Source organism: Vulpes vulpes, chromosome 1 (genome assembly GCF_048418805.1).
Source record: "Vulpes vulpes isolate BD-2025 chromosome 1, VulVul3, whole genome shotgun sequence".
Lineage (NCBI taxonomy): Eukaryota > Metazoa > Chordata > Mammalia > Carnivora > Canidae > Vulpes > Vulpes vulpes.
Window position 1 is genome coordinate 55592106 of NC_132780.1, and position 22329 is coordinate 55614434.

A 22329-nucleotide genomic window follows, 5' to 3' on the forward strand; every position below is an offset into this window, starting at 1 on the left:
GTCATTAACCCGGTTTTCAGATTAAAAAAAAAAAAAGCCTCAACTGAGAGTTTCCTGTCCTAAATCTATTGCTTGTGTGAAACTTTCTGAGGCATTTGCATGGTTCCTATCTAGTGTGATATATGATACAAATAACAGAGAAGCACTTACTTGTTTTTACCTTTTTAAAACAAGGTGGTCTTACTTAGGGATCAGTTTATTCTCGATAATTTGGAAGACCCACTAACAACCTATACCCTACTCCAAAAAAGGGCTTCTACAATGACATGAGAGTTTCTTGTCTGAGAACTCTCTTCCCAGTAATCTTGAGCCCCTTTGAGGGTCCCAGAATAGCTTAGAGAATACAGAAACCAATTCTTTCTAAGGATCCAGGAGTTTTTTTTTGATCCTATGGCATAAAGCACACAATGGAAAGCAAGCAGTTATTGGTTCCATGCCGAACACGAAGCTTGAACTCAAGACCCTGAGATTAAGGGTTGGTTGAGTGCTCTACTAACTAAGCCAGCCAGGTGCTCCTTTTTGGGTCCTAACTTTTAATTGTTTTTAATTTTTTTATTTATTTATGATAGTCATACAGAGAGAGAGAGAGAGAGAGAGGCAGAGACACAGGCAGAGGGAGAAGCAGGCTCCATGCACCGGGAGCCCAATGTGGGATTCGATCCCGGGTCTCCAGGATCGCACCCTGGGCCAAAGGCAGGCGCCAAACCGCTGCGCCACCCAGGGATCCCTGGGTCCTAACTTTTAAAAGGAATATTCTTCGCAAAGAATTTTTAAGACCCAACTATTGCAATTTCAACTCCAGTTCCTCACAACTTCACTCCCTCTGGTTCTATAGCATAACCACATCCCATTAAGAAGAGAAGCCTCCGTTTCTTTTTTCTTTCTCTCTTTTTTATTATTTGTTTATTTATTTATTTGTTTGTTTTCTCTTTCTGATATCCCATGGCCTTTAAGATCTCTTAGATATTTGGGGGTTAAGTTCAATACTTTGCTCTTCAGTTTTCTAGCTTACCTGAATTTCACTCACATGGAAAGTGAGTTCCAATGTAAAAACACGTATGCACTCTTAGCAAGCAATATGCTAGGAAAAGAGTTCCCAAGCAATTACTGGTACCAAACTGACTTTCATAAAGGAAAAATACTATGTAGCTCTAGAGCCACTTAGAGGCACGTGGCCTTGAGATAATCCCAAGTCTTAAAAAGGCAAATAGATTCAAATGTTTTCCCTTTCATTGGTGGCCTAGTGTGATACCATGCTCTACAAAGCTCACTCATTAATATTCCTTAGCAATAAAGAATGTATACAACTCTGTAGTCAGCCTGCTGTAGATATCTACCTCAGCACAAAGAGGGAAGGATGGAGGACACAAGAAAAGGAACATGTTTGGATTCTTCTATTTAAAAATAGAGTAAGAAAAATTTGGCAGTGGTTTGAGGTTTTAACAGCAAAAGAAGTAACTTTTCCAGCTCTTAAAAGTGTTTATTTAGGAGGCACCTGGGTGGCTCAGTCGATAAAACATCTCCCTTTGGCTTAGGTCATGATCCCTGGATCCCTGGGATCAAGCCCCGTGTCGGGCTCCCTGCTCAGTGGGGAGCAGGTGCAGGGCCCCGCCTCCCTGACATACACTTCGGAAGCCGATTGCCTCTCCGCATCTGTACCGTGGACCTCGGTGTCAATACCTATAAGGGCGTTGCTATCTTTCCTAAGAATGAAAAGTTCACAGATTTTTTATTAGAATTTTCTGGGAACAAATCCCAGATTTAAACTGTTGATCAGTCTCCTTTCCTGACTCTCCCAAGATTGTTTCTTGGAATAGATTAATTAATGGTGACTTTCTTTTCCCCTCGTCTCTCCATTCCGTTCTTTTCTAAATTCTGGTCTTCTTAACTAACAATCAGTAGAAATTTGAGAGATCTAATCCTTACATTACAGTTGAGGATTTTCTGGGTACAGCTTCCTTTAAACTCTTTACCTTTCAGTTCTGTAAAATGATTTAAGTAGAAAGTCTTGTAAAATTAAAGTTGTTTTTCTTCCTCTGCCTGGGAAAGTTATAGAAAAAAAAGGACAAAATTTGGTAAACTCAAGGTGGAACTGACATATACATAAGAAACCGAGATCTAGGGAAGCACTGTAAATGTGTATGCATCACTTCTTCCTGAAAAGGAAGAACAAAAGTTAAGTTCAAATGTGCTAACTTCAAAAATGTGCTGAGCCAGACCCTGTAAGAAGCCTGACTGTTAGGATGAACTTTATTAGCTTTTAACTCCTATCACACCTTGCGGTGCTAATTGAACGCCTACTTTTATGAAAAGAAGCATCTGCAATCTGGAACCGAAAGGTGAGCCTTTATAATAATTTATTTAAAGCCCAGTTTGATTAAAAAATACTTTATGGAATCAAAATATTGACAAAAGCAGGAGAAAAATAAAAGCAAGGAAAGTCCATTGAGCTTTATTTTTTCGTATATTTGACAACTGCCTTCAACTCTTCTTTTTGATCTTTTACACGAGTCTTTTGCTTTTGTGGAATTTGAATAGGGATTTGTTTTGTTTTGTTTTGTTTTGTTTTTCATAGATTATCAACTGGGGCTTTTTCAATTCCAACGGCGAAAAATATTTGTAATGTATTAGCTTTTGCTCTGTAACAACCATCCCAAAACTTAGTGGTTTAAAACAACAGCTGTTTGTTTATTCAATCCTGCAGTCCTCTATATGGATTATTTTGATCTCAGTTGGGTCCCTGGATTTATTGTTGCTCTGCTGACAGCTAACAGTCAAGGCTCCGTGTGTCTGGAAGTTTGCTGACTATTGTCTAGGATTACGGGTATAAGGAGGCCATGTGACTTTCCGTCTAGCAGGCTACCCTCGGCTTGTCATGTGGGTTGCATGTGTCCAAGAGATAGCGGGCAGAAAGTGCCAGATCCCTTGTGGGAAGGCGCTGGAACTAGCCTGTCACCTCTCTTACCAAAATTTTACTCCCACCACATTTCATTGCTCAGAGCAAGCCAAAAGGCCAGCCCTGTTTGAAGAGGCCTCTTGATGGGGTGCATTGCAAATGGGCTGCCTATTGGGAGGGGAAAAATAAAACCGGTTTTGTAAACAGTCTTACTGTGGAAAGCCTTTATCACTGAAAAAAGTCTCATATATAACAGACGGTGGTTGGAACCCAAAGGTTAGTTGTCTTTATGCCCATAATTTCCAGACTATTTTTTGTAGACCCTTGACTGATGACCTGGGTTTGCAGGCAGGAAGAAAGGCCAAGGCTCTGGAGACTTTGAGAGCCAGGGTCAGGAGAGAAACTATGCGAAAGGAGCCGATGAGCAGAAGCCACAACACCAGATAGCCCATCAAAGAGTGCTGGCACCTGATATCCTTTACAAAATGATTTTGAGACCCAGAATTTTAATTTTTTACACTGGGGAAAATGAGATTGGTCAAAAATCAAGAAAAGGATTAGAGCAGAGTGAGGATATAGCACATGTCCTATTTTAAACACTTTCCAGCTCATACCTTTTTTTTTTTTTTTTTTTTTTTTTTTTTGCTCTTTAGACTTTTTCTGTAGAAAACAATGAGACATTTTTATTTTTACAAGCTCTAAATGGACTCTTATGTGTTTGCTTGTTTTGACCTTCTGCCAACTGCTCCGGTTGGATGCTTCAAAAATGAATCCATGTAAGGAGCAAGGTCAAAGTGGTCATTTCTTCATTTGGTTGATATTGTCTGAGCAACCTCCCTGTACCAGGTATATTTCTGAGAGTAGGAAGTATAATGAAGAGTACAGAGTTCCTGCGTGGGTAGAGCTCACATTCCAGAATGAGGAGTTAGACATGAATCAAATACACAGGTCAGAGGAGATACGGAGGAAAATAAAGCAGGGGTGAAGACCAGCAGTGCAGGAAGCAAGAGAGGAGGGAGGTATTTTATAGGGTGTTACTGTTACCTGATATGAAATGGTTGGGGAAGGCCTCTGATGACGGAGCCTGCAGGAGTTGCAGGGGTGGGTATGAGCGTGTAGGAGGGGAGAGTGTTGCAGGCAGAGGAAAGGCCCCTATTTGGAGCAGGCTTGGCCTGTTTGGGGAAGCACAAGGATGTTTGTGACCTGAGAACAAGGAAAGCTGGGGAGGAGCGGGGTGGCAGATGAGGCCCAAGAGCTTGTTTGGGGGAGGGGGCAGGCTGAGCTCAGGGAGCAGAGCAGCGGATTCTCAGAGCACATTGCACTCACCGTGGGAACTTTGAAAAAAAAAAGTGCCTGGGCCTCACCCCCAGAATCTATGTTAGTTGGTCTGGTTGAAGCCTGGTGAAGTCTTTGTAAAATATCACCAGGATAAATCCACTGTGTGACTGAGGTCTCCTCGCCTTCGTGAAGTGTGACTCTGATTCTGAGTGAGAGGAAACACTGCCGGGAGTTTCTGCACAGAATGGCATGACCCGATCACCGTAGCATCCCTCCTTCACCCACGTTCCCTTTGCCCCCTGCCAAGAGCATGTCTTAGTATAAAGCTTGGGATCCTGCTCCCCCTTTTTAAGGGACAGAGTGGAAAATGTGGTCATGAGCAAGATCTCTGGGTGCTCTTGCTGGCCCCTTCTCTGGTAGGTGTCAAGGATCTAAGAGGAGGGAAGGAGGAAGACGTCTAGAGCCTCTCCTATCGCCCCTTCAAGGTGCGTTGAAGCCTGTCTTAGTCTCTTCGGGCTGCTGTAACAAAACACCTCCTGGGTGGCTTACAAACAACAGACACTTATTTCTTACAGTTGCGGAGCCTGGAAGCCAGAGATCAGACTTGCGCCCTCCTGGCCGGGTGAAGGCCTCTTCCAGGCTGCAGACTTGTATCCTGGCTGGGCAGAAGGGGCCCGGGAGCTCTCTGGGTCTCTTTCGGTGAGGGCACTAATCCCATCCACGAGGGCTCCTCCCTTATGACCTAAGCGCCTCCCAAAGGTCCCAGCACAGTGGACAGTAGGATTTCAACACATGAATTTGGGTGGGGGCAGGACATAAACATTCAGACCACAGCAGAGCCACAGTTGCTGCCCTTCTCAGCTTTCCTCTAGCCTTCCCTCGGAAATCCCCGTGTCTCTTTCCCAACATTGCCCTAAATTGATAGGATGTCTGTGAGAACCCATGAGTGTGTGTGTCACTGATGTCGCTGATGAGCCCTCTGTTGAAAACAGACACATTGCTCACGTGTGACATACGTAAACTAGGGCCCCGAGCCCATGCAGCAGTGGCATAACAGCTTAGGGAAGAATATGCTCAGAAATAACATAACCCTGAACTTCTCCTCCTTTGGAGGAACTTTGTAATGTAACCACTCGGAACAAGAACTCTGAAGCTGGATGACTTACATCCCGATTCCAACACTTAATAGCTGAATGATTTATCCTTTGTGTGCTTCACATCACGATGTCGAACTCCTACGACTATTGTAAGATCTAATGAGTACATACGAAGCGATTAGAAATGTGCATGACACACAGTTAGTGCTTGGTCCAACCTAGATATTAAGACAGCGAGGGTTTCCTTCTTGATTTCATCACCGTATGCGTGGATCGCTTTAATTTTAGCAAAAACATACCATGTTCTAGACAGGCATTCCCCTTCCAATTGCTGACGACCTAAAGATGCTGCATATTAAAAAGTGAACCAAATTTCAGTTGAGGGGGGAAAAAAGGGCATTTTTAGAACACAAACAATCCATTTTATATAATTGCTACGCAAGCATGTTTTTTGTTTTTTGGGTTTTGTGGGGGTTTTTTTGTTTTTGTTTTTTTGGTTTTTTGTTTTGAAAAACCTTTAAATTCCTGGCCTTCCCATGGATAAAAAAGACTAGCAGCCTCTTTTGGACTAGTTGAAGCTGGGAATGAAAAGAATTAAGATGTGGACGTGTTTTCAACACACTAATCTAGAGAACCATCTGAAGTGCCTCCTCCAAGAGCAAAGATGAAAATACGAGATTTAGTTCTGGCGTTTCCCAACCGCTGGCCTGAAGAGATTTCTGGATTTAGTCAGTGCAGCAGGAGCAGAATGGGGGGGGGGGCAGTGAGGGAGATTTAAACTTGCAAGGAAGAGACTGGACTTACATCAGTTCTCCAACTTCCTCTACCCAAATAAGTCTTAACCTTGTTTTATTGGAGTCAGACAGTTGATAAAAACTTACTGGACTATGAAACGATGGTTAAATATTTATTGAAAATTTCAATATGATACTTGGAGGTACCTGTCCTAGAGGTGCCTTACAGGCGGTTTACCTTTTTATGCAAGGGGAAATCACTTTTCAGAGCTTTGGGTCTGACACCTTCCTTGAGTGATATTAAAATAAAAATGAAATAGAAAATGCCTCTTAGGAAAGGATGGCCTGCCTGGTTTCAGCCCTTCCCTGGTATTAATTGAGAGGGCTCATTTTGCCATCGCCCCATAAAGTCTGAGTCTCCCAGCTGCACAAGCTGACCTCGTGCTCTGCAAGCGTCTCCTTTGCCTCAGCCCTGCAGTGTCTCTACCTCCGTGACTGCTTGTCCAGAGTCAGCAAGTCTGTAAAGCTGACACAGCTAGCCCCCCGAGTCCTTGCTGCTGCTGCTTTCATTTGCTTTTATTTCTGTTGAAATTCTGTACACCCTTCGAAGACCCGCCATCTCAGATGATTTCCTCGGGTTTCTCCAGGTCTGGAGTCCTAGTTGCCTCTCTGTCCTCTCCATCTTTTGTTTGTTCCTCATTCATTGGCAGTTCGTTGATTCTGTCTACTGTTGTAGCTAATCACCTGCGTCCCTCTCATCATGAACAGTTAGCTCTTTGGTGGGGAGGAGAGTAAACTGTCTCCCAGTCGCATTTGTATGGCTGTATGCGGTATTGCGTATAGGCTGACTCAACTAATGTCTATGGGATGAGTGGGAAATAAAGACTCCTAAAATACTCTCAGAAAAAAAAATTAAAAGTAAAGTACTCTCAGAATTAGCGTATACTTGCCCTCATTTCCCTTGCATGGCATCCCCTTACTTGGTGGCCCTTTGGACTTCTCCTTTTGTGTGTCTTTGTTTCTTCCGTGACCGTCTAGCTGCAGACACCTTTTGCTTGCAACAGCCTTAGTCAGTATCCTTCAAGATCCGAGTCGTGCCATCAGCATCATTTGCTCTCCTCAACGTTTTGTGACAGGCTTACTGAATTGAGGCCCAGAAAGAGATTTTCTATGTGGGATGCTTTGGTTTTCCTGTTCCTTTCTTCTCTCTCTTTGACTGGTTGACTCCTCCTCGACCAGATTCAGGATAAGATGTTACTTCTTTCTGGAGACTGTCCCTAGCTCCCCGCACCCTCTCCAGCCCCAGACTGGCGTAAGCCTTTCTCCTTTATGATCTAATACAATAAAGATGAAAAAGACTTGGGTCAAAATGTGGTCCTGCTGCTCATTGAGCAGTGGCGTTAGACTGTCGCTTCTCAAACGTTATGCATCAGAATCACCTGGAGCGCTTACGACATCAAACGGGGGTGTTTTAAGAATTAATTGAGGTAAAGTGTTTGACATGAATTATTGCTCAATCATTGCTGGTTCATATTGTTTTTACAGTGTCGTTGCTTTCATCGCACTGTTCTAAATTACAGGCCAGACCATTTGCCAAGTAATTTAGGAAACTCATGCCGAGCAGTGACTGTGCCAGTTTTAGTATCACCTGGATCACAGGTGCCTAACAAAGTCCATTACTAAGCACTAACTGAACGTATGACGTGATTAAAACACCCTCAAAAGTATTCAACAAAGTATTTAATAAAGTGAATCTGTGTGCTTCTCTGTAGGTCGGTTCTGCACAGACAGTTCAGGATCCCCCAGTTCAGCTTGCTACCTTCCCGGCTTTTCGGGCGACTGCTTTCGTGGAGCAGCTGCTAACCCACGTTTGGTTATGGTGAATCAGCCCTCACAGCTTTTGTTTCCAAGGTTCCACAAGCAAGCAGCACAGAGGACACCTCTCTGTAAAGAAGTAGAAATAAATAAAAATAAATAAATAAAAAATAAAAAATAAAAAATAAAAAAATAAATAAGCACGCTGGCCATTCGCTCGGCTCTATAGTCTGGATTCTGGACTGAAGGAACGCAGTGGCATCCCCGTATTCCGCTGCCTCCTGGGCCTGAACATATCCTGCATTTAACATGGGATATGGTTACACATTAACATGGGAAAACTGTAATTTGGAGCTCTCTGCAAATTCATGAAGCCTCCGCTTTGGGGAAGCCTCTCCTGCTTTTCCATTCATTTTCCTCATTTCTATGCCCCCATCCTCCTTTTTGCCCTCAGAACCTCATATTTTATGAATATGTTCATTATGAATAGGTTTCATTAGTTCAGCAAATACTTTTTCCAATCTCTGCCCCGGGACCAGCACTATTCTGAGGGTGGCGATGTTGCACTGAGACAAAGCACCTGCTTCAGGGAACCTAAAGCATGGCACTTAGCAAAGTGTATGCTAATCGTTTGCTTCGCTCTGTCTCCCACGGTGATTGTGAGCTTCCGGATGGTGAGCGCACTATTTAATTGATCTTTGGATATTCAGTTCCCTATCAGGCGTGTGGTAGGTATCCACACGTCTGGATTAGTGCTTATACAGAGGGATCTTCCTTATTAGGTTGGTGCCGAGAAATGGCACAAAGTACCAGAGGTCATGTATGGCTGGTCCCTGAAAGGATCTGGTGCTAGATATTGTTTATTTTTTAACCTACAAATGTTGTTTGTCTGAATTCCAATTAGGGACAAATGATACATAACAATCCAAATTTTTTTGTCCTTTTTTTTTTTTTTGGTGTTCAATTTGCCAACATATAGCATAACACCCAGTGCTCATCCCGCCAAGTGCCCCCCTCAGTGCCCGTCATTCAGTCACCCCAACCCCCTGCCCACCTCCCCTTCCACTACCCCTTGTTCATTTCCCAGAATTAAGAGTCTCTCAGGTCCTGTCTCCCTCACTGATATTTTCACTCATTTTCTCTCCTTTCCCCTTTATTCCCTTTCACTATTTTTTACATTCACCAAATGAATGAGACCATATAATGTTTGTCCTTCTCCGATTGACTTATTTCACTCAGCATCATACCCTCCAGGTCCCTCCACGTCGAAGCACATGGTGGGTATTTGTCGTTTCTGATGGCTGAGGAATATTCCACTGTCTACATAGACCACAGCTTCTCTACCCATCATCTGTCCATGGACACCGAGGCTCCTTCCACAGTGTGGTTACTGTGGACATTGCTGCTATGAACATCGGGGTGCAGGTGTCCCGGCGTTTCACTGCATCTGTATCTTTGGGGTAAATCCCTAGCAGTGCAATTGCTGGGTCATAGGACAGATCTATTTTTAACTTTTTGAGGAACCTCCACACAGTTTTCCAGAGTGGCTGCCCCAGTTCACATTCCCACCAACAGTGCAAGAGGGTTCCCCTTCCTCCACATCCTCTCCAACATGTGTTGTTTCCTGTCTTGTTAATTTTCCCCATTCTCACTGGGGTGATGTGGGATCTCATTATGGTTTTGACAATCCATATTTCTAGCTTCTCTAGAAAAAGCCCGCGTTCTTGTGTTGCACCGACCAGCTGCAGCCAGTTCTCAGCCAGCTTGCTCCTCAGGTGGAGCCTGTCCGCTCCAGCTCACTGTTACGATTCCCTACTGCGTTACGTGTGTCTGTGTGCACACGGCATTGTATTTGCGTGCACAGATGTGTGGTGAGGAAAGAGCCAAATTCTTCAAATTCTATGCAGATCCACTGACCGTTTGTCTTCACAGGCTGATGAAAACCTGTCTTCAACTGGAAGTACCTTATTCCTCTTTTTGTTCTTTGGTGACGTAGAACGCTAACAAGGATTTGCTTTTGTTTGAAATATGAACTATATTGGGTCATCAGTCTTCAATTTTACCCAGACAGTTTTCTGCGGTTTCACAGTGGGTTTCCTATCTTCTTCAGATTATTTAGATAATTGCCAGTTCCTCAGCCCAAAGTAACAATACATTAAAATCTATCCGGTTTGGATTTTTTTTTTTCCTCCTTTAGGATCATTGAACCTAACATGATTTATTTGGTTTGGTTTTGTCATAGGACATTAGAGATGCTTTTAAAAACATAAAATTGCGTTCAAATGATAGTGTACCAGACTAAATATGTTCGTGCTCTGTTTTCAGCTATCCTTAAAAAGAAGAGGAAGCAAAGATTTGCCAAAATCTGAAAAAAAGACTCAACAGACTCCCACAGAGGTATGTGGAAATAAAATTTCATCTAGTACATCAATTGAGCACCTTTTCTAATTGTATATAATTACAAGCTACATCTGTAAATGGACGTTGTAGCCAGATACACTCATGTAAAAAAAAAAAAAAAGTTTGATTATGCACATCCTGTAGCCGTGGATGCAGGCAGTATGAAGCATTCAGGGTCTTTGCTTATAAAGCTAACACCAAGCTCCCAATTCTTGCTTCCATTGTAAGCACACCCGGAGTATCATCAGTACCTTGTGTGCTGCTGTGTTTGAGAACTGCATGCACGGTGCTCATCCTCTTCACTCCTAATGAATGCGGCCAATAGAAGGGCTGTTCCTATAGCATCAGGAGTGAGTAGAGAAAGGAATGTCATAGGAAGGGATGGCGAGGTGAGAGAGAGGCTTGTGATGAGAAGGCCCTAGAATGAAGGAATTCTCCATGCCAGTGATTGGGGGAGCAAAAGAAAGGAAACAGAGAAATAAAAATAAAACTTCTGAGTAAAAGATGTTTTAAAGGATGCCTGTCAGGCTCAGTCAATGGAGCGTGTGACTCTTGATCTTGGGGTTGCAGGTTTGAACCCCACCTTGAGTGTAGAGATTTTTAAAAAATAAAACCTAAAAAAAAAAAAAAAAGATGTATTCAACACGGACTTGTTAAGAACTTTAGAAACACAGCCACCGTGAAGACTAGCTCTGCTTTCAGGATGAGCAGAGGGTGACGATGGGTGTAATGAAGGAGATTTTAAAACAGAAGAGGAGATATTTGGGGGCAGAAGTGACATGATGGCTCCCCAAAGACACTTGGGTAGTCATTGACTTTTGCATGTGTCCGCTAGAGTCTCATAGTATAGCATACCCTCTTCTAGTCTTACAAGTTGTTTTCTCATGAGCTAATAATTCTAACTATGGCAATACTGAAATATCAAAACTTGGAAAGTTGATCTCAATGTTTTTACAAACACAACTTATTAAATGCTTTTTGAAGAGATTTATTTATTCATTTTCAAGAGAGAGCATAAAAGTGGAGGGAGTGGCAGAGGGAGGGAGCCTCAAGTAGACTCCCCACCGAGCTCAGAGCCCACTGCGGGCCTCAATCCCACAACCCGTGAGACCATGACCTGAGCTGAAACCAATAGTCAGATGCTTCATCCAGCTGAGCCCCCAGGTGCCCCAGAGAACACGACATATTAAATGTTTATCTTCCCTTTTCCTCTCTCTTTCTGCTCTGTTCTTGGTTAACTTTCCCCTGGTCCTGGCACAAGGCCCTCGAGACGCGCCAGCAGTTCAGAAATCCCAGAGTCTCATCGCGAGGCCATGAGTCCATTTTGCACCTTCCTCGCTGTTCTCTCAGTGAGATCAAAGATGCTCCGTCACTACGGCTTTCTCACTCTGCCTTTGCCAGAACTTTAGCCACCCGGCTGTGCATATTTTGCTGTGGCTCATTTCACGAGTTGCCATCAGTTCTCTCCTGCACCTCATCGAGGGACAAGGGGCTATAGGCTCAATGCCCAAGTCAGCTTTAATCAGCAGTTTATTTCTTTTAAAACTCACGTTTGGCCTATTCTTACACTTGCCATGTTCAAGTTTATTTTTTTCAACAATAGTCTCTTATCCAGGAATCTTTAACCGCTTATTTCTAGCTCCATGACCCTCCGACTCCATGGGCACACGGGCACCTTTCTGCAAAAGACACCCACAGCCTCCGTCAATGTCTTAGTGGGACCTAGGACCTCACAAGAGACCTCGCAGCCCACCAGTTTTTATTTCATGGCCCAAACACCTGGGAAACTTATAAGCGTGCTGTTGTTGCCTACGAAGTTCGTCCTAGTGTTTCCAGTTCATTTGTCCAAAGAGATTATCACCTGTAGTTTTCCAAAAACCCACCCCAGCAGATTGACTGGGACCATCTGGGATGGGAGAGCTCCATGATAAAGTAGTCCACAGGTGATTCTGTTGCTCGTTCAAGGTTGAGGGCCATCGATTCTTAGATTACTCTTTCCGTATTCTCCTCCCACGCTCAGCCAGGCCAGATTGTAGTCACGGCTCATGTTATTCAGCTTTGACTTGTCGGGGTCTAGCGTGTGATACTGCACCATGTCCAATACGCACTTTTGGATCCTCCCATGCCCCCTTTATCTAGGTTGAGCCAAATGAAATTGCCTACACCCTGTGAGTTTGACCTGTGCAAACAGCAATCCCATACGGTTCACCCTACTATTATCTGTACGGATCCATACTTCATTTTTATTTGCTTCAGCTTCGTCAATAATAGTGTTTCCATGTTCCTTCAGCAGCACCGTGACTTTATTTACCGAGCAGTGGTATCGCACAGAAATGAAGAACAGTCATTTCTTCAGAGTGAGGGGGGAGCCCGCCTCACTGGGCCCCCGTGTGGCCTTAGATGACTCACTTATTCTGTCTCTGCCTTTGTTTCCTCATCTGTAAAACGGGATCATAGGAGAGAGCTGTTGTATGAATTAAATGTGTTTAAAGCACATGATTCATTGAGAGTGCAACTTAGCTTCTGGTAGTGGCTAAGTCCAAGCCAGGCCCAGCTCACTTCTTTTGGCCCCTCATCATTTTATCCTTCTGCACATGCCATTCATATCTTCTTAAGAGTGAGTCTTCAACATCCACGAAAATAAGACACGACTTGCTTCACATCTCAAAGCATGGTAGTATTTCCTGCCTGGCATTCTCTGTAAAAAGTAGGAGCAAGCACGTACTGCGCAGTTATTGTCAACCAGCCATTTTCCAGGCCACCTTGGACCTAACGTCATCAGCATTTATGTACAGTATTTCCATGCTCACTTGCAAACGCAGCTGTAATACTTTGGTTACGGGGTTACAGGCTGAGCATGCGGGATGCATCAGCATATGGGGTTCTTAAGCTCTTGGCATTCTAGAACCTATCACACTTTGTGTATCGAAGAGATTTCTTTTTAAACAAATACAAAATAATTACTGTGGGGCCCATCATTCTCCCTCCCTCATAGGGACTTCCTTCCAAATAGTGTAGGTCCAGATCTTAAAATGACATTTATGTTTCCATTCCTTTGAGGCAGGAGAGCACACATGTACACAAATCAGGGAGCCTTCTCTTTCATACTCGCTTACCACACCTGGTGAAGTGTGATTCTGCTCCAGTCCATGAGTTAGATCACATCCAGTGCTATTTGGGTTAGATCGAAACTGCAGCATTTCACTCCCATTTTTTTTTTTTAATTTGCAAATAAAGATCTCCCCGTGCAGGCAAGGAGTTGTCCCATGCATGTAGCCCAACCTAACTTCCCAGTCTCCTCCACTCTTACTTCCTAGCAAAGCCTGGCCTAGGGAAATATTGGATGTGCTTATTTCTGATCACCTTTGTAGGCAAACATGGTCTCTAATTCCTGCACGATATTTGACTCTCCTGCCCCCTGCCAAACCTTTCACCATGGCTTATGTGTCTCTCTTCGTTTCCTTCTTCTCTTCGCTTGCTCAAAACCCCTGCCACAGCTTCAGCCGTCCCCTCCACACACCTCACTCTCACGTCTGTGCCTTTGGACCCAAACTCTCTGCAGGGCCCTAGATGTAATCTCGGGCCTGAGATTCCACTTGCCTGTTGATGGATGTTTCCACTAGATATCCCTCCAGTGACACGCCTCAAAGATAGCATTTTAAGACACTTGGTTTGACCCACCTTCTTCACACCTCCTCCTCTCTGTTCATCCCCTACTCCTGTTATTAGCAGTGCCCTCCATCAAGACACGTAAGGTGGAAACATTAGGGTTATCTGTGATTCTTCTGCTGATATGATATTAAACATTGCTGTGTGTCCTGGGTTTCATACCCACTGAATTAGTGAGGGCCCAACAGAGTCTCTTGTAGAGCGGCGTGTCCCCTTGTGAAGTGGATTTTCATGTCAAATCTTTCTGAGACATACATTCTCATCCTTCTCTCTCACTGTGCTCCCGAGAGTCTCTCAACTCTTCTCTCCGTGCCTCTATCCTTTCTCCTAAACCCCTTCTAGAGGAAAGTATACAAGCCAATACATCCATTGTCTTGTATTTTATCCCATTGTCCTACTTTCCTTCTCTTGTGCTGCTTTTCCAGAGGCAACATATACAGTGGAAAGAATAAGAGTTTTGAACCCAGCCTGGATACAGATGTGTTCTGTCCTTTACTAACCTGGGCTCTACCAAGTTCATGTCAGGGTGTGATGACATAAAGAATGTGACAGTCAGGCTCCATGCGCTCCACGGCTCTCAGCCCTTCTGTCCTAATTCTCATTAGCAGATGGGAGGACAGGAGACCTGGGCGCTGCTCTCCATCTCTTCCATCCCAAAAGCTTTGGGCCATCTCTAATGAGCATCTCTAGCAGAAGCATATTATTCTCACCTGCCTCACCAGTGGGTGCTGCTGCTTTACCACAATTCATCTCAAACACAATGGACTCATCGCTGGGCAAGGAAGGCATTTTTATTTCCATTTTAAAAATGATCCAGGGCACCGGAGTGGTTCAGTGGGTTCAGTGTTTGCCTTCGGCTCAGGTCATGATCTCAGGGTGCTGAGATCCAGCCCCACATAGGGCTCCCTGCTCAGTGGGGAGTCTGCTTCTCCCTCTCCCTCTGCCCTTTCCACCACTGCTCGTGCTCTCTCTCTCTCTCTCAAATAAAGAAAATCTTTTAAAAAAACATTTAGGGGATCCCTGGGTGGCGCAGCAGTTTGGCGCCTGCCTTTGGCCCAGGGCGCGATCCTGGAGATCCGGGATCGAATCCCACATCAGGCTCCCGGCGCATGGGGCCTGCTTCTCCCTCTGCCTGTGTCTCTGCCTCTCTCTCTTTCTCTCTGTATGACTATCATAAATAAATAAAATTTAAAAAAAAAATAAAATAAATAAAAATAAAAAAATAAAAAAACATTTAGAAATCAGGAAAACAAAATTCACAGAAGTTACACAATCGACCCTACATACATACTTAGAATTTGGGGAAATTGTCCTCAGGAAATGTGTCCTTGGGCATAATAAGGTACTTTGGTATTAGCTCTCAGCAGGTTGATTTCCAGTTTTTGGAAAACTTCTAATCACTCCTCAGCTTAGTCAGTGATTAGGGTTTGCAGTTGTCCAAAGAATTGTGAGAAGAGCTCCTATAGGATCTACTCCGTCTTCCATTTAGGCAGAAGCAACTTTATTCATTTCAGACTGATAGGAATATATCTTACTTTTAAAATGATCTGGGTGAAAATGCTTGCCAGTTTCTCCTTGGATGGGGCCATTCCAGGGTTAAGTTTTCCTTGCTTTAAGTAAGGCCTTCAAGTAAGCAATCCTGCCCTGAATAAAGACGGAGAAGAGAGGACTTTTTTTTACTCTTGCAGAGCCATCACGGGCCTTAGAGTCAGACAGGAATGCATTCAGATTGTACCTTTGTCTTTTGCTCCTTACTAGTTACGGGACATCTTTATTAATATCTATTATTAAGTCTACTCTAAACAGTAAAGTAGGTCCTATGTATAAAGAAGTTTACAGAATTTGGCCGAGAGTCGGTGCTCCATCAATGGTAGTGAGCACGCAGCACGTGTGTCCTCCAGGGAATAGGTTTCACATTACGATCAGAGGCATTCAAATCACGCAAGAAATGAAACCTGCAAAATGCACATTGTTGAAGTGACAGCCCCACAGTTGTGCTCAGTTACAACCTATGATAATCTCTGGACGGTGACGACCATAGTGTTTCTCTCAGGATGTTTCTTTCTCCTTGTGTTGCTGGCATGTGACCTTGTCCTAATGTTTTATCTGCCGAATAATTTAAGCGCTTTGTAGAAAATAAACAGCACCTGAGGATCCCTGGCTGGCTCAGTGGTTTAGTGCCTGTCTTCAGCCCAGGGTATGATCCTGGAGTCCCGGGATCGAGTCCCACGTCGGGCTCCCTGCATGGAGCCGGCTTCTCCCTCTGCCTGGGTCTCTGCTTCTCTATCTCTCATGAATAAAAATCTGTAGAAAGAAAGAAAGAAAATAAACAGCACCTACTTCTGTGTGTCTCATTAAAGCTTAACCACAAGAAAAAGCGGGCAGCCCTGGTGGCTCAGCGGTTTAGTGCCTGCCTGCAGCCCAGGGCCTGATCCTGGAGTCCCGGGATCAAGTCCCATATCGGGCTCCCGCAGGAGCCTGCTTCTCCCTCTGCCTGTGTCTCTGCCTCTCTCCCTCTCTGTGTGTCTCTCATGAGTAGATAAAATGTTTTTTTAAAAAGAAAAAAAAAGACACAAGAAAAAGTCACCACTTTTGCAGGCGTACTTTTTCTGTTTTCTGGATCTCCATAGAAATGATCTCCTGTTGTCTCCCCCCTCCCCCCCGCCCCGTTTCCCACATGAGGAGGACAACGAAGACCTCAAGTGCCAGCTGCAGTTCGTGAAGGAAGAGGCCGCTCTCATGAGAAAGAAAATGGCCAAGATCGACAAGGAGAAGGACAGGTTCGAACACGAGCTCCAGAAGTACAGGTCGTTCTACGGGGACCTGGACAGCCCCCTGCCCAAGGGCGAGGCGGGGGGCCCTCCGAGCACCAGGGAGGCCGAGCTCAAGCTGCGCCTGCGGCTGGTGGAGGAGGAGGCCAACATCCTGGGCCGCAAGATCGTGGAGCTGGAGGTGGAGAACCGAGGCCTCAAGGCCGAGCTGGACGACCTGCGCGGCGACGACTTCGGCGGCTCAGCCAACCCGCTGATGCGCGAGCAGAGCGAGTCCCTGTCGGAGCTGCGGCAGCACCTGCAGCTGGTGGAGGACGAGACGGAGCTGCTGCGGCGCAACGTGGCCGACCTGGAGGAGCAGAACCAGCGCATCACGGCCGAGCTCGCCAAGTACAAGTACAAGTCGGGCGGCCACGACAGCGCGCGCCACCACGACAGCGCCAAGAGCGAGGCGCTGCAGGAGGAGCTCAAGGCCGCGCGGCTGCAGATCAACGAGCTCAGCGGCAAGGTCATGCAGCTGCAGTACGAGAACCGCGTGCTCATGTCCAACATGCAGCGCTACGACCTGGCCTCGCACCTGGGCATCCGCGGCAGCCCGCGCGACAGCGACGCTGAGAGCGACGCGGGCAAGAAGGAGAGCGACGACGACTCGCGGCCGCCGCACCGCAAGCGCGAGGGGCCCATCGGCGGCGAGAGCGACTCGGAGGAGGTGCGCAACATGCGCTGCCTGACGCCCACGCGCTCCCTCTACGCCGCGCCCGCCTGGCCCAAGGGCTTCTCCGACCGCCAGCACCTCAAGGACATCCGCTCCGAGGCCGAGCGCCTGGGCAAGACCATCGACCGGCTCATCGCCGACACGAGCACCATCATCACCGAGGCGCGCATCTACGTGGCCAACGGGGACCTGTTCGGGCTGATGGACGAGGAGGACGACGGCAGCCGCATCCGCGAACACGAGCTGCTCTACCGCATCAACGCGCAGATGAAAGCCTTCCGCAAGGAGCTGCAGACCTTCATCGACCGCCTCGAGGTGCCCAAGGCGGCGGACGAGCGCGGCGCCGAGGAGCCCATATCCGTGAGTCAGGTACAGCTCGGCCTGCTGCGCGCCCGGCGGCGGGGCGGGGCGGGGCGGGGCCGCGGGGCCCGGGGGCGCGGCCGCGGAGCCCGGGGGCGGGGCTTACCGCCCGGGCCCCGCCCCCTCCGCCGCGCACCGCCCCTGAGGCCCCGCCCCTGGCCCGAGGCCACGCCCCTCCCCGCCCCCTCCGCCGCGCGCGCCTGCCTGCGCGTCCCCCCGCTCGGCCCCGCCCCCGGCCTGAGGCCCCGCCCCGCCGCTACGCACGTCCCCTCCCTGGCCCCGAGGCCCCGCCCCGCCCCCTCCGCCGCGCGCACCTGCCTGCGCGTCCCCCCCAGCTCGGCCCCGAGGCCCCGCCCCTGGCCCTGAGGCCCCGCCCCGCCCCGCCACCTCCGCTGCACGCGTCCCCTCTCCGGCCCCGAGGCCCCGCCCTGCCCCCTCCGCCGCGCGCACCTGCCTGCGCGCCCCCAACCCGGCCCCGAGGCCCCGCCCCCGGCCCCGAGGCCCCGCCCCTCCTCTGCCCCTCCGCCGCGCGCGCCTGCCTGCGCGTCCCCCCTGCTCGGCCCCGAGGCCCCGCCCCTGGCCCTGAGGCCCCGCCCCTCCCCGCCCCCTCCGCTGTACGCGTCCCCTCTCCGGCCCCAAGGCCCCGCCACGCCCCCTCCGCCGCGCGCACCTGCCTGCGCGTCCCCCGAGGCCCCGCCCCCCGCCTCGAAGGCCCGCCCCGCCGCACACATGCCCCCCCCAATCCCCCCCCCCCCCGCCCGTGCAATCCCTGGCTCGGCGCGGCCCAGCCGGCTGCTTACACGACACGTCCACACTCGCACCGGAGTAGAGGAGTTTTAAGAACCGTGCATAAGTGTCGGCCCGGCGGGCGTTCCTCCGCGCGTGCTCCTAGGCCGCGCACGGGCCTCCTTAGCTGCCCCTCTGCAGGTGTTGAGCCAGGCTTGTAGTTGAGCTCAAAATAGCGTGCTTTGGATTTGGGAAGTTGTTTTGTTTTGTTTTGTTTTGTTTTGTTTTGTTTTGTTTTGTTTTTAAACGACCAAATATCCAAGATTATTGTCTAACCACTGACACAGGTCCACACCCAGCGGTAAAGAGGGATGAGACAGGGTGTGGAGCCCTCCCGGAAAGGCACGAAGGGAAGCCAGCCCTTGACCGCTAGGGGAAGTAGCAGGATCATTATCTCTAGATTTTAAAAGTCAATCAATCAATCAATCAGTCACTTCCAGGACGGGGGAAGGAGTGTCAGACTTTAACTTGAAGCGACCCTGACTCAGAGACATAGCCATGATGAAGGGAAGCCAGCAAGTGGAAGTAGTAACAGGATCATTATTTCTAGATTTAAATAAATATATAAGTAAATACATAAATAAATATATACATAAATCAGTCACTGCCAGGATGGGGGAAAGACTGTCAGACTTTAAGTTGAAGCGACCCTGACTCAGAGAAATAGCCATGACTATCCCCCCACGGGGAAAACCAGCGTTTTTCCTTCATCCTAATTGGTCGAGGCACAGCTGATGAGTTGGACTGAGCTGCTCTAGCCAGGTATGGGGGCCAAGCAGCCATGCGTTTTGTCAGAATTAACCACCTAAGACAGGCTTTGTCGAACGTTAACAGGCGGTGCTACCTCTCTGGCAAGCCTCCTGTCCCGTGTCCGTTGGAGAACACACGGAAGTACACCAGCATGCATGGCTTTTAAGACACGCGACAGATTTAAATTTAAAAATCAGTCTACACGCAGAAGCATGACATGAATTAACTGCCTGTTAGTCACAACCAGAAAACTCGCAGCCCCGTCGCTTAGTTTAAACCTTGCATGTTGCTCTGCTTCGCTACGGGGGGAGAAAAAGTTTTATGATGAAACTTGTTGAATCTTGAAACGTTAAAGCTTATTTTCTTCTCTAATTATGTCGAGTAGTTGGTTTTTAGCTTCCTTGCAGCAGATTTTTGAATACTTTGAGCATGTGGGTTTCCAGTTATACCATGGGGGCGGGGGGGATCAGAGTGAGAGAAAGCACTGTGCGTAATAATAGGTTTCAGATTTTGTAAATATGGGCTTAGGGGAGGGTTCTTCTTCATCTTAAATTGAATGAATGCTTAGATTAGTTGATATAAATGGAAGTGTTAAAAAATTATTATTAATTAACTCTTCTCTTTGTCTTTGCATTTACCTTCCCAGATGTTCCAGCCTATCATTTTACTTATTCTCATTCTTGTATTATTTTCATCACTTTCTTACACAACAATATTTAAACTTGTCTTCCTTTTTACACTGTTTTTTGTACTGTAAGTCTCTCATCATTTACCATTCATTGTAGTATTTTCAGTTTGTTTATTTTGTTCACCCTTCAAGACAAGAAGTAAAAGAAGTATAATTTCTGTAGTAACCAATGCTATAAAAACACTGAAGACTGCTTATTTCTTTAAAAAGACACATCTTACCACTACCAAATTCAATAAGAAGCCCACGCATTACAATATTTCAGGTAAGGAAGTAACTCTGATTTTTTTATATCAATCATTTTAATTTTTGCTTCTGTCTTTTACATCTTCATCTGTACTCTTCTTGCTAAATTATTATAACTGTAAAAGTTGACTAAATATTTCAGTTATTTCTCGATAGTTGAAAAGCTGACGTTCACAAGTTGGCCACAGTTCAAAATATGCACAGATTTATAAAGTATCTTTGCTAGGCTGCATTGGACTAACAAGACAGTTTTGATATCTGGTTAAATATCAGCAAAAATTATGGGAACAAATGAAATGTGACCATCACGGAAAGTCAGCAATTTGTTGTGATGCTGATGGCATCTTGTCTAAAAAGATGTGTTTGGAAGCATGAGATGGATTAAGCCCTAGTTCATGGAGAAAATGATTCTATCCCCCCTGCTGCATTTGACCAGCTGTAAGCAAAATGACCATTTCTGCATTTTCCTATTATACTCGAACATTGGTTGCTGATCAGATTGGTTGCCTGGACTTCTGTCCTCTAAAGTCAGTTATCACACAGAACTGCTTCCAGAGCAGGGAGTAGAGTAGGGAAAAAATAGTCATTCTCTAGAATTTCATTACATTGGGATTCAAAGCTAGTCGCAGAGCTCCAGTGGGAGGTGCTCTCCAAATAGAAACTCACTTTGGTGAACCTGAGCGGCTCCCTTTCTCCTCATCCCTAAAGTGACCCAGATAGGCTCCATGTACCCAGAATGTCCTGTCTGTCCATCTTGTTGACAATTTACCCAGTGGAAAGTGGGAATGCACCACTGCCACCAGGATTCAGAAATACCAGTACTGAATACTAGTACTCAGAAATGCTCGCAGGTTGGCTGATGGATATGAAAATCTGTGGTAAAGTGAGGTATCTTGCACCTCAGCATCAAGAATGATATGTGGAAAACCTTCGCTCTATCACAAAAGTTGGTTCTGGTAACACTCCCTTGAATCTTCATCCCCCAGGACCTCCCATTTCCCTTTGATTATTAATTTCTAAAAAAAGAAAATAAGCGCCTCACAAGTAGTTGAGAATTCAGTTTAAAATAACTGCTCTTAGTCTCCATGTTGTTATTTGCATTTTTCTTTTGGGTTTTTCTGTAGTTTTGTTCCAGAGGAAGGAGAGAGCAGGAGTGGGGAGTTAACCAACAGTTGTTGGTGTCTGCTCTGTGCCTCTACCACCCTGTCAGGTGCAGTGAGAGGTGGCCCTGAATCAGGGAAGTCAGGCCCGCCTCTGTGTGCGGGGGCCAGTGTTCAGGAGGTGGACGGAGCAAACCTGCCCCTTGCTGCCTTCTCCCTGGGACTTCAGGCTGCTCCGTGGGCACCTGGCTCTGCGGTACATCCCTCCCTTACGTCACAGGCTATGGATGTGGGAGCAGAAGTCAGCAGAGATGGTGCCCAGGACCTCAGAGGGAGGCTCCCCTGTGTCTCCTTCCCCTGCCCTCTGACCCCGCTACTTGCTCTGTGTTGTACCAAGCTAGTTCTAAAAGGGGAACACCCAGGCTGCTTTGTGCACCGAGAGCACAAAGCCCCCCAGTCACTGAGACAGGTGTTTTCCCCTATTTGTACCTTTGACGCTGTGCTATTTAAACACGACACTGGAGATGAATTCAAACAAGCAAGCCTTATTGTAGAAAAGCCCCTTGCGTGCACATTCCTGGGTGTAGGAAGGAGTGTCTTTGGTAATTTGGCCTGGATTTAAGGGGGGGGGGGGAATTAGCTGGTTATTTTTAAGCGTAACTGACTCAAGCTCCTAAAACAAAGGAAAATTGAGTGCTGAGCCTGGAATGTGTATTGGCCTGCGTTCTGCAGCCCTCACTCAGTCTGGGTGGCAGAGGGGGGCACCGTTATTGAATCAGCTGCCAGTGAGGTTTGGAATGTCGGTTTGGTAGCTAAGCCCCAGCTCCAGATATTCCCACTCTGTTTGCAGTTATATTCCTGCAGGACTCCTGTCCCCTTTCATCGGGTTGGCGGGGAGGGGGTCATGCTTTGGGTCAGATGGTCCAACCGAATGCAAGGATTGAAGAAAAAGTGGGGGTGGGTGATATCGGAAAGTGAGAAAAGGTTTTCCATAGTTTCTGCTGAGGGTGTCTGAGGGGAGTTG

The 22329-nt window shown here is 46.8% G+C and overlaps 1 protein-coding gene across 3 annotated transcripts in view; it reads left to right on the forward strand.

Annotated features, from left to right (window-relative positions):
• Positions 1-20129, forward strand: part of MTCL3 (MTCL family member 3) — a 46098-nt gene extending 25969 nt beyond the window's left edge. The window contains exons 5-7 of one of the 3 annotated variants that reach the window (XM_072764656.1): positions 10146-10217; positions 16572-17744; positions 19918-20129. In XM_072764656.1, coding sequence (XP_072620757.1) covers positions 10146-10217; positions 16572-17744; positions 19918-20028 — 1356 coding nt within the window. In that variant the 3' untranslated portion in view covers positions 20029-20129. Of the gene's footprint in view, positions 1-10145; positions 10218-16571; positions 17745-19355; positions 19849-19917 lie in introns of those variants that run through there. The other 2 variants (XM_072764661.1, XM_072764649.1) reach the window with 2 other exon arrangements.
• Positions 20130-22329: the final 2200 nt, after the last annotated feature.